The sequence below is a fragment of the Myxine glutinosa genome, chromosome 3 (genome assembly GCF_964187855.1).
Source record: "Myxine glutinosa chromosome 3, kmMyxGlut1.1, whole genome shotgun sequence".
Taxonomy (NCBI): domain Eukaryota; kingdom Metazoa; phylum Chordata; class Myxini; order Myxiniformes; family Myxinidae; genus Myxine; species Myxine glutinosa.
The window spans coordinates 165579869-165592948 of record NC_136263.1 but is presented as its reverse complement, the minus strand read 5'-3'; the positions used below and the strand labels follow the sequence as shown (position 1 = coordinate 165592948).

The 13080-nt window shown below is 44.9% G+C and overlaps 1 protein-coding gene across 5 annotated transcripts in view; it reads left to right on the top strand.

Annotated features, from left to right (window-relative positions):
• Positions 1–13080, top strand: part of LOC137423078 (uncharacterized) — a 118129-nt gene that overhangs the window by 75470 nt on the left and 29579 nt on the right. For all 5 annotated transcript variants that reach the window (XM_078774713.1, XM_068109870.2, XM_078774712.1 and 2 more), the window contains 2 exons: positions 10763–10783; positions 12334–12383. In XM_078774713.1, the coding sequence (XP_078630839.1) occupies positions 10763–10783; positions 12334–12383 (71 nt within the window). The remainder of the gene's footprint in view (positions 1–10762; positions 10784–12333; positions 12384–13080) is intronic.

Genomic DNA, 13080 nt, shown 5'->3' with positions numbered 1-13080 from the left:
GGGAACACACAAGTAAATCTTCAATATATTGCAATAGCACCGACCCCTCCCCCCCCCCCCCCCCAATTGCAATACCTGCACTGGCTTCAGGTCGTAATTTATATTGTCTCACCTGTGGGAGGGGTATCCCAGGTTTCACTGGTATTAACAGAGGTTTAGCGTCCCTAATTCGACCGACATCGTTATCATGTTTAGTCCACAAATTGGCTGGTACATCATTCAAAATTTCATTCGATTTTCCCGGGGTCTTGGGCATCTTCCGCACAACATGGGATCCTTTAGGTGGCAGATCTACTTCTTCTAATTCCCCTTTCTCCGTTTGTAGCGGGGTGTCGATTACAAACCCTTCTCCATTCCCGGGCGTTCTTACTACCCAATGGCCCGTCAGCCGAGAGGCGGTGGTCGAGGCCCGTCGTAGCAGTCCCATCATCCAGCCCACACTCTCCGGTGGCCAACCTTGAGCAGTCGTGACGGTGACGTGAGCCTCAACTCCGTCAGGGTAACGGGATTGTGCATATTGCTCTGGTGTCAGGTTTACCCTCGATCTCCACCCCCTCGTGGCCAATCCATACTCGCGATAAATGCACGTTCGAAGTCTTGCCCAGCGAGTCTTTAACTAACTCCCAATATTCCTCATTGTCCCCCTTTGCGTCGTAATAAGCTGTAGAGTGGGGTGGGTCGTATCTTACGGTCATCGTGATTCAATTTACTTGTAACCAATCTCGCAGTTCCTCAGCTTCAGAACATACCATATCAATTATTTCTACCAAATTTGTTAGAGCCCCTTCGCCTAGCCTCCACCAATACACGGTGTGACCAGCGCAGGACAATGCTGCCATCAATAGGTCACGTTTAGATTCTGCAATATCTATGAAAACTCCCTGCTCTGTACATGAAATTTGACAGCCTAATCCGCAAAGTAAGTCCTGTCTTAATAAATTAATTGGAGTGGTGGTGGTCATTAGGAAAGCATGTTTAGCTTCTAGCGGACTGCACACCACTCTCACCTCTTCCGAAATTGGGAGCGCTTGGGGTAAGCCTGAAACGCCCATTATTTGGACATGCTTATGCGTGGGGCATAGTGATGGTAATTGCCCTTTATTAATAGGACTACGGTACGCCCGTATCCACAAGAAACTCTATCTGTCGTCCGTCCATGTCCAGAGTCAAAGTCGGCTCCTCTGTAGGTGTCATTGTTACAAGGGGACATTCTTTAGGCGACCCGTACTCATCCTGTCAATAGGCCGCTTGGTTGCCCGGTGGAGGGGGTCCACGGGGCCCCTCGTGGAGCCATCGGCAGTCACGTTTCCAATGTCCTATTTTTCCACAGAGGAAGCACGCCCCCTGTGGAGCCGGCGGAGCCGAGGGTGTGGGGTGTCTGCCGTTATTACGCGGTCCCTGTCGTCTCAGTCGTCTGGCTGGCTGCTGGTCCGGTTGTCCCCATTGTTGCGGCCAGGGTGGTCCACGTGGTCCCTTCGTCTGCATATTGACTTGTCTATCACCATCATCATTAAAGTCATTTTCGTCATCATAGTCCCAATTATCTTGGGGAGTTGCCCTCGCGTTCCAGTTCTGGGCGTGCCCCCGGTTTCAGTTTCCCCCTTTATGAATGAATTGGGCCCGTCATTCCTGCATCAACATTTGCAGTATGTCCTCCTTCACATCGGCTTTTTTCTCATCACAGTCACTACATTGGTTGGCTGCTTCACATAATTCGTCGGTTGGGGCATTCCTCCACCCAAGTTTGACTAATTGGATGCGTTTCTTTATTGCGGGCCTCATTCCTTCCACGAGGAAGTTGTTCACTATAGCCCTGGGAAGGTCCTCTGCCTGGGGAACCCTCCCCATTTAACCATTGCTCTTTCTACTCTTTCTCTCCAGTCCGCTGCCGGTTCGACTTGTTTCTGTTTTAGGGCGAATATTTTGTTTCAGTTGGGTCGCGCGGCTGGCATTAAAGTGGCTCGTACTCCAGCCAGCAGTTGCTCGATTGTATTGGCCTACACCCCCGGCGCTTGGGGTGGGTTTGGGTCCGCATTTGGCAAATGTGTGTGTATTTTCGCATGTTCCCATACCCATGTGGGCAATATAGCTTTTCCCATATGGCAGATATCTCGCCAATCCGCCTGCGAATTTTGTATCCACATTCGCATAAATTCGGACACTTGATTCGGCTGATCTTTTATCAAGGTTTTTACCCGTTCTTCCATAGCAGTCAAGTTGGATTCCCTTAAAGGTATCCTCGCCATCACCATTTGTGGTACGCCCCCTCTGCCTGATTTTTGGCTGTAAACCTATATGTTTCAACGGGAACATTCCTGTCATAGTCTGTGGGATCTCATTCCCCATAAGCCCTGCCAGTGAGGGGTATAGTCCTTCCTGCCCTATCGGTGGCGGGAACCCTGGAATGTCCGTCCCCTCATCTTCCCCATTAACCCCTTCTCCTCTGAATGGGTTGCCCGGGCTAAGGTAGTCCTGGGGAGCGGCTGGTCGGGTTCGTCGAGGGTATTCCCATCTCTTTGAGTGTCCCCCTCCATTCCTAGTGCCTGAGCGGGATACCAACATCCATTTTAACGTATGCTGGAACGACCCATTGTCCCTGTGTCTCGTCCCATTGGGGGGCTGATGTCCTGTCCTTTGGGTGTCCGTACGTTGGTAACAGGTGTTGGGGCAGGGAGAGTGGTGCCTGGAGCCCGTGGACAGAGCCCAGGTCTTGGGAGGGTAGGTTTCTGGTAATTATTTCCCCTGACGCGGGGTCTCTACTCTGAACCAGCGGCATCAATCGCTGGTTCGCCTGCTTAACTATTTCCTTGATCGTTTTCTCCTGAATTTTATCCGCTTTCTTTCTTTCTCCTTGTAGCTTCAATACTTCTCCTGCCAGACTGGCCTGTTTCGACAAGGCCTGTCTTTTCATTGCTTCCCTTTCGACCACCCATATACCTTCCAATAGTCGGATGGGAAATGTATTTTCTCTTTCTCCAGCTTGTCTAAAGCTCCATATAGCGCTCCTAATTTCTCTAGCGCAAATGATCCTTCCTCTGGCCAGGAATCACTTAGGTCCTTTGTCAGATCAGCCCATGATTCCCCTGGTCTAACAGCAGCATAACTATGCTTGTTATACATAAAATATGCCGGGGTCTTTCTGAGGGGCTCACCCTCCCTTCCTGGTTTGTTTCCCATCTTGTCTATCTCGGCCTTCCTTCCTGGGATGTTCTCGGTCTACAGGTGTCGCCCTGCGTCTACCTGGCCTCACAATCCCCCTTCCTGCTAACTGTCCTACCCTTGGTATTTCAATAAACTTGGTACTCTGGGCAAACACCCGTGCTTACAATTTGTCCGTGGCCAAGCTCAGACGACGAAGGAGAGGATAGACTAAACCCGGAGCGGGGAGAGGAGCACGTAATTTGGAAAAAAAACTTCAGTGCAAAGGCTCACCTTTAATCAAATTGGATGCTGGCCAGCCTCTGCTCTCGATCTCTCCAGGATCCGTCCTCCCCTCCGACTCCAAGATGGAACCCCACTCCTGGTACCAATTGTTGGTGAATGAATCGATGGTCCACCACGATGAAGAATAAGAGTAACAAACTTTATTATTATACCAAGTACACGATCACGGAGATGCTCAGGAAAGAGAAGGACACACGAAACCTTCAGAATCCCCAAACATCTAACTCCACAATGCCAAGCATTGAGTTTAAATACAAAACCTGAATCAGATATACCAGCGAGACAAAGGCAGTTTCAAAGGATTTGGATTGCCCATCCTGTTCTTATCGGCCTGACTTACAAATGAGACAAGGCTCCAGGCTTTATCCCATATCAGCCCGAATTGCTAATCAAAGCCCTGGCTCCAGACTTTTATCAGAGAAGAGCTGTTCTCAGCTGATCCTGGATAATTATTTCGTTTTCAATACAAAGTGAAACTAACTACTAAAGCAAATTGCCATCGTTTAATGGCACAATTCCCCACACACATACCTCACCAACGGCTCCCATCAGACTATCTTTCATTGACTTACAACCACTTTAAAGCTCAACCAAATCATCCTCTGCCATTCTCAGCCTCTCTTTTAATGCCTCCCTCACTGTCACCTCTTTCAACCTCCACACCTTCATTCTCGGTTGGTACTTCACCCACCGAGCTCTCCTCGCACCTTTCACCCTGATGTCGCAGACAACCAAGTGATGCTGTGAAACAGCCTCCTCCCCCGGTACCACCATTGTGTACCGGAGGTGCCCCCTATCTCGCCTACGCACCATCAGGTAGTCAACGGTTGTCGTCGACCCACCTGATGTGTATGTAACAAGCGAATTCTCCTCTTTCTGGAACTGAGTATTACAAATCAACAAACCAGCTACATCAGCAAACTCCAAAATCCTTTCACCTTCTCCATTATTCACACCATATCCGTAAACCCCATTAACTCCCTCAATACCGTCCATACTCCTTCCCACATGTCCATTTATGTCTCCTCCTATCACAACCACGTCATCATCTTTCACGTATTCCATCAGCTTCTTTATTAGTCTAGTAGGAAGACTAGGTCCCCCTGCACCCCCCGGAGATATACTTCTAATCAGTGTTTCTAGATTGGAAAAAATGTGTAGAAAATGACTAGCTATGGCCCCAAGCTGAAAATATGTCCCACATACCATTTTTATGCAAATTACTGCTGCAAATTTTATGCAAAATTATGCAAATTTTATGCAAATTTTTGATGAGGAGTAGAGTTGAGGGGTCTTTGAGGGCTTCATCGAGGTGCTCTCGGTTGCAAGACTGGGTCATTCTGAGAAGCACAGCAGGGTCAGAGATCATGATGTTCTCCTCCTCAGTGAATCTCTCCATCAACAGCCTCTCCATTGCCTCACACACTGTTTTGAGGCAAAAGAGGGACTTTGCGTAGGCCTTTCCACTGAGAACACCTTTGAGAGATCCACTTGTTACTAGTTGTGCCTCAAAGAGAATCTCTGCATATCCAGAACCACGCATCTTGTGTCCAGTGAGCATCCCGATGTAGTTCATGGATGTGTGGAAGGGTCCAATCGTTACTACATGACTAGCAAATTCATTTGGCCAGCGCCAGATGATGGGAAGGGCTTTCATGCAGACACCCAGATCAAATGTATTCAGGACCCATCTCTGACCCACCTCAGCAGTTGCTGCCTCGGAACGCTTCAGTAGCTCACGAACAACTGCGTTGTCTGTGATTGGTCTGTGCCTGGTGCCTGCATGGCATGGCAATGGCCTGCAGCCTGTGCCTGGGCTAGGGGGTTTCACCTCTGCAACTGGTTCTCCCCCACCCAGCAAATCAACAGTCGACTACTGCACGCCTATCCACCAACCGATCACAGACAACGCAGTTGTTCGTGAGCTACTGAAGCGTTCCGAGGCAGCAACTGCTGAGGTGGGTCAGAGATGGGTCCTGAATACATTTGATCTGGGTGTCTGCATGAAAGCCCTTCCCATCATCTGGCGCTGGCCAAATGAATTTGCTAGTCATGTAGTAACGATTGGACCCTTCCACACATCCATGAACTACATCGGGATGCTCACTGGACACAAGATGCGTGGTTCTGGATATGCAGAGATTCTCTTTGAGGCACAACTAGTAACAAGTGGATCTCTCAAAGGTGTTCTCAGTGGAAAGGCCTACGCAAAGTCCCTCTTTTGCCTCAAAACAGTGTGTGAGGCAATGGAGAGGCTGTTGATGGAGAGATTCACTGAGGAGGAGAACATCATGATCTCTGACCCTGCTGTGCTTCTCAGAATGACCCAGTCTTGCAACCGAGAGCACCTCGATGAAGCCCTCAAAGACCCCTCAACTCTACTCCTCATCAAAAATTTGCATAAAATTTGCATAATTTTGCATAAAATTTGCAGCAGTAATTTGCATAAAAATGGTATGTGGGACATTTTTTCAGCTTGGGGCCATAGCTAGTCATTTTCTACACATTTTTTCCAATCTAGAAACACTGATTAGAAGTATATCTCCGGGGGGGTGCAGGGGGACCTAGTCTTCCTACTAGACTATATCGCACACCAGAACTTGTCCCTCTCTTCATCGTTCCAACCAACCTGCGGAGCATATCCCGAGATTACGTTCACCAAGAGCTTTCCAATCATCATTTTCACCAACATCAACCTTTCACTCACTCTAGTCACACTCACCACACTGTCTACAAACTCCTCAGAAAACAGGACACCAACACCATGCACGCCTTCCGGGCACCCTTGCCACACAAACGTGTATTTCTGTCCCTGCCTACCCTTCACCATTCTCACACCACTTCCCTTCCATCTCGTCTCTTGCACACAACATATGTCCACTCTTCTTCTGACCAATACTTCCACCACTTCTCCTGAACACAACATATGTCCACTCTTCTTCTGACCAATACTTCCACCACTTCTCCTGATCTCCCTGTCATTGTCCCGACATTCCATGTCCCAAACCTCAGAAACCGATCTCCACGTCGGGTATCAGACGTTTCGTCGTCATAAATGGAGTGATTTCCACCCTTGCTTCGATCGGGTTCCCCACCTTGAGTCTTGACGAGAGGGAGTGGGGTCACCCACTGGGTACTTCGGGCTGTACCCTGCCCATATGTAATTATAATTGTCATGGTTCCCTTTTTGAGGAAAGGTTTTTTAATGGCCGGATGCCCTTCCTGACGCCAACTCTTTTAGTCGCCTCTTACGACAGGCAGGTATATGGTGTACCTATTCTAAGCCGGGGTACACACCGGTTACCACACAAACACACACACAAACGCCATAATAATACATTATGGGAATGTTGACATGATTATACAATGAAAACCATTCCATTTATTTCTCAAGAAGTAGGTTCAATTTTCTTTTGTTTCATTCAGGTTTGCTCTTTCTTGCTTTTTCACACCTCTCAGCACTCAGTATTATTGACTGGTTTATGTGAAAAATCCCATGGTGCCTTTCGAAAAAGAAAAGGCCCGAGTGGGCCTGTACCCTGAACAAATTAAAATTTTCTGCAGGAACATAGAGCACATTATGACAATACAGCGAGCACATTATGACAAAGTCTTGGTTGGTTCTCAAATATGGAAACTGATTTGCCACAAGTTCATTTCTTTACTCGAGTTTTCAGATTGTTGAAAACGTATTGTTCCGGAGCATGAGTTGTGCTGTGCCACGATAAAGGTGGGTTTAACTGAATGACTTTAACTCTGCTTTTATTTAATATATCAGACATTTATTTAAAGCCTGACAGGGAGACAGTCAAAAATATAACCCCAAGAGTCACTTCAATCAGTAACTAGATGGTATTCATAGAATACTTACCCTGCACAGTCAACTTGGTGCGAGCCAACTCTTCTGTTTTTGAACGGTTTTTTTTCTTTGATCGAATATGGCTTGCAGACCACATGAGCGATGACATCATAAATTTACAATCTCGAATATAATTGTTGCATAGATATAGATCACGCTCAATAAATTTTAAACTGATCAGACTAAGCGTTGTCCCTGTCAAATTATGACGTCATAATTACGACACCAATGACGTCATCGTTATAAACACCTATTCCCCGTGTGGTTATTTACAATGAGCCACGTTTCAATTTTTCCATGGAGCGGTTTTGAAAATATAGAGGTGTAACGTTTTTCAGTTTTTCAAGATGGTGCCTCCACCACATTACCTACTACATAATTATCACTAAATATTCTACAATGGGAGGCACTCTTATGGTGAAAAATTCGTGTCCATCAGACCAACGTTGCAGAGAAAAAAATAATTCATACTGATAGGATGAAGCATTATACTTGTCGAATTATGACGCCATAACAAAGGCACCGATGACATCATCACTAACAGATATTATTCCCCAAGGGGAGTACTTGACAATGAGCCATGCTTCAATTTTTTCCATTGAGCGGTTTCAGAGATATAGAGGTACACATTTTTTCCAGGATGGCGCCTGTACCACGTGACCTATGATGTCATAATTATCATTAAAATATTCTACAGGAGGGGGTTCTCCGATGGTGAAAATTTTGTGTCAATCAGACCAAGATTTGCAGAGAAAAAAAATCATACTGATCAAATCATGCATGGTACTTGTCGAATTATGACGTCATAAATAAGGTACTGATGACATCATCATTAACTTATCTTATTCCCCATAGGTTGTTTTTTTACAATGAGCCATGTTTCAATTCTTTCCATTGAGCGGTTTCAGAGATATGGAGGTGCACCATTTTTTCATTTTTCCAAGATGGCGCCTGAACTACGTGACCTATGACATCATAATTATCATTACAATATTATACAGGAGGAGTCGCTCCTATGGTACAAATTTCGTTCCCATCAGACTTACAGTTGCAGAGGACAAATTTGTTTTTTTTAAATACTGATCAGATCAAGCAGTGCACTTGTCGAATTATGATGTCATAATGAAGGCATCATGATTAAGAATGATAATTAATGATGATTAAGTCATCATCATCATCATATCTTATTCCCCATGGTGAGTACTTGATAATGAGCCTGTTTCAACTTTTTCCATCGAGTGGTTTGGGAGATATAGAGGTGTAACGTTTTTCCAAAATGGCGTCCGTATCACATGACCTATGACGTCATAATTCTGAATAAAAACAATCTACAGGCGGAGGCGCTCCTATAGTAAAATTTCGTGTCAATTGGACCAACAGCTGGCGAGAAAAGGATTTTTTTAAATGCAGACACGTACGCCACACTTACGCACATACGGACATACCCGATTGCTTAACCCTGTTTTTCGCTTCGGGAGCGCAGGGTAACAAGGGTCCCTTTTAACACTGCAAAGTGAATTGTGAGTTTCGCTGCTCTGTTTGAGAACTGAGCAAGGGATCATTGTGCAATTTGGGCAGGAGGCAAACATAACTCCCTGAAAATGATGTTAATGTTAATGAGGGGAAGGCAGTAAAAGTTGGTCAAAAGAGGGGAATGTTGGAAAGTGATTATTGCCAGTAAACTGAGGCTTAAGGCAGTAATTGGACAAAATGACAGTGTAATGGAAATAATCATAAAAACATGCAATGACATTTTTATTTTTTTTATTTTTTTTGTATACAGGATCGAGGCTCGTGAAAGAGCTAACATTTATAACAGAAAGCAGAAGACAAGTTGGGGAGATAAGGGGAAGCACACAAACACAACATTTGAGAGCAGGGACATCGGGAGATTTGTGGGAGGGAGGGGACTTGGGGGGAGGAGGCGTGGGAAGGGTGGGGCGTGGAGTGGGAGAAATATAAAACACAAGGAGACTGCAAGGACTTCCAGGAAGGAAGTTGGTATTTGAAAAAAGTGGCTCTGGAGTGAATTAACGGGGGTAGATAAGATCAAGGGTTTGGATGGGGGAAGATAAGTGATGCTGGTGAACAGCTGTTTTAAAGACCTAGAGAGAGGAGTGGGATTGAAGAGAGTGAGGGAGTTTGTTCCAGCGGCGGGAGAAATGAGGAATGAAGGAGTGAAGGTGAGCAGAGAGTCTTGATTTTGGCAGTTTAACCATAAGAGGGTTGCAGGCAGATCTTGTGCGACCTGTAGGAATATTTGGGGGACAGAGCCCAGAGAGAGCTGGAGGAGCAAGGCCGGAGAGGAGTCGGTAGAAGACAGAAAGACCACCACCCTGCCTGCGGTGAGTAAGTGAAAGGCCCTCGGAGTTAGCATCATCGTGGGAGATTCCAATGATTCTGAAAGCTTTGGTTTCAACAGTGTGATGCCGAGCGAGGTGTGAGGCAGGCACCGGCCAAGAGGGGAGAACAGCATTCCATTGAGCTGCGGATGAAAGCCTTGTATGTGGTGAGGAGCTCAGGTGTGCTAAGGAAGGACTTCGCACGACGGAGGATGCCCAGTCGGCGACTGGCTTTGGAGGCCAGATTTGAAATGTGGTTTTCCCAAGAAAGAACATGGCAGATAGTGAGACCCAAAAGCTTGAGTGACAGAACTTATTGGAGAGGATTATTCAGAAAGTGGATGGGAGGGTTGTCCAGTCGGTCTTTTCGGAGAGACATAGTAAGACTGTGAGATTTTTCAGGATTGAAAGACATGTCCCACTTGTTTGACCAGTCTGTGATTTTGTCCAGGTCTGCAGAGAGTGAGGAGGCTTTAGGCTGCCGATATGAGGGATGAGGAATGGAGCGGCAGAGAGTGGAGTCATCAGCAAAGAGATAGAGAGGATTTTTAAGAGAGTCCGAGAGATCATTGATGAAGACCAGAAAAGGCACAGGGCCCAGAACACTGCCTTGGGGAACTTCAGCCTGAACAGGAAGGGGAGATGAGAGAAACCCATTCAGGGCCACACGTTGACTGCGACTGGAGAGGAAGTCCGCAAGCCATGCATGGAGATTTCCATGGATACCATAGGAGGAGAGTTTGGTGATCAGAGCGGGGTGCCAGACCGTATTGAAGGCACGTGATATGTCAAGGGAGACAGCTCTAATTTCCTGTTTGGCATTGAGGACCTCCATCCATTGTTGAGACAGCAGAAGCAGCATGTCCAGAGTAGAGTGACCTGGTCAGAAACGAAATTGATGACCAGAGATCAAGCCATTTGAGAAGAGGAAAGATTTCATATCTGAAGCAATGATGGATTCCATGACTTTGCTGATAATTGGGAGAAGGCTGATTGGTCTGTGGTTGCAAGGATCTGTTGTTGCACCTTTTTTGTGTAAAGCGGTGATGTTTGTGTAAAGTGGTGTAAAGCGGTGATGTAAAGCGTGACTCTTTCCCTTACTCTTTTCTTTTGGCAGATTTTTGTAATGACACCAAAGGTAAGATGGCTTTATATTATTATTAATATTATTAATAAGCACAATATATGCTTACATTCATATATGATGTAAATATTTAATGAGCTTTTCTTGCATTCATATTTTACTGAAAATTTTTATTTTCTTGTGAAGAAATATATTATTATATTCACATTTGAGTACTGAAATTGTCGTACGCACTCAAATACTATAGTACTTCAGTAATATTTAAATATCATTTCATGGTGGGAAGCCTGGGAATCCCCCACAAATACAGTATATACTACTCACATGGTCTTCAAGAATCACATATCTTGTTAGCCTCCCAAATTATAATCTGAGGGCTCACCTCCTTTCCTTCATCATTTAACTCTCTCATCTGTGGAACCGACTTCATGTACCTGTTGTCTTGTGCCCATCCATCTCGTCCTGCAAGATTGCCGTCAATTGTCACCTCGTGGTTTCTCCCATATCCAACCACTCTATTTTTCATCTCCTTTACTCTCGCTGACCCCATACCTCCTGCCCTTCTCCTTTCTGCCACTCACCCACTGATGTGTGATGTCATTGTTTCCCTCTTCTTCCTTGATTCTCTACTGGCCTGAGAACATCCATGCTGTACTCTGTCATTTAGGCCCATTCATTACTTTTGATCTATGCATGTATGAATGTGTGATTATCTACGTGGGTTGTTTGTTTGAGAAAATGTATAGAAATATAAAATTCTGCTTTTAGGAATTGGATCATTCATTTCACATTTTCAAGCCATTGTCCCGAGAAATTCTCTTTCATTTGAGATGACGTATCACTTTCAAGAAATTTAGAAAACAAAATGTATTACTACTATATAAGGATACTGGTGATCCCAGAGGCTAAATTTGAACCCACAAGCTCTAGTAATTGCCAATGTTTTTACTACTTGGTCACCCTTCGGAATCCAGGCATCCTAAGGAGTGCATACCTCCTCCAGGCTGAAGAGTTTAGATTTTGGATCCCACTGATAGGCCGGATCTGGATCGGGAACTGAACCAACATCGAATCGGCTTGCTCTTGTTGCCTAAACAACTCATCCACCGAGTTTTGTAATAATCAATTCACAACTTTTTGAAATATCATGCGATATATCGTTTTTGCCCCAATCAGCCCACCATTGAAATAAATAAAAAAATCTTGTATCCGGAACCGTATTGGGATCTTCACCAAAATTTAAACAATTCTTCCTTGTCACACGCCCAACATGTCCACCAAGTTTCATCTGAATCTGTCCACAACTTTTTTGAGATATCCTGTTCACAGATAGACACAAAAGACAAAGAAACAAACAGACAAAAGTCAGCGGTGAAGGCATGAGCTCTGTCCACCTTCGTGACTGTCCAGGTAATAATTAGGTCGATGTGAAACAACCAATCTCAAAAAGCCATTATTAGCAACAAATGCAATTGAAACCACTCTTTCTCTTCCTTACCCTATAACTTACTATATCTCTGTAAATACATCGTTTTTACCTTCCATTGTAACAAAATCAGCGTGCAACTTCAACTCATGATGATCTGCATTTCTTCTTCTTGCAGTTCATTATGAGAAAACCAATTGTGGTAAAGATCCCTTCAGTATAGACAAGGTAAGGATAGTTCATGATGAAAACGTAAAGAAAGAAAACCCCCATATATTGCATCAAGTTCCAATTCAGTACAAATCTTTTCTATATAGTCACGTGAAAAAGGAAGTACACCCCATGTAAAGTTTTGACTTTTTCAACATATTTCAACATACAGCTATTTGATCTTCATTTCAACAATATTGATAGATAAAGGTGATATAATATAACAAATATCATGAAACATTTACATTTTGTAGTCCATTGTATAATTTAAATAAACATAAATGCAAATTTCGCATGTGGAAAAAGTAAGTACACCCTTGGCTCCAATAGGTGGTATTTCCCCCTTTGGCAGAAACAACCTCAAGTAGGCATTTCTTATAACTGTCTACCAGTCTCTGACATCGACTGGGAGAAATTTTTGCCCCCTCCTCCATGCAGAATTCTTTCAGCTGTGCGATGTTTGAGGGGTTTCTTGCATGCAAAGCTCGTTTCAAATCCCCCCACAACATCTCGATGGGATTTAGATCCGGGATTTGACTTGGCCATTCCAGAACCCTCCATTTCTTTCTTTTCAGCCATTCCTTGGTTGATTTCCTGGTATGTTTAGGGTCATTGTCATGTTGCAAGTTCCACCTTCGGTTGAGCTTCAACTTTCCAACAGATGGCCTCACATTATCCTCAAGCACCCTCTGGTACAATGAAGAATTCATAGTGG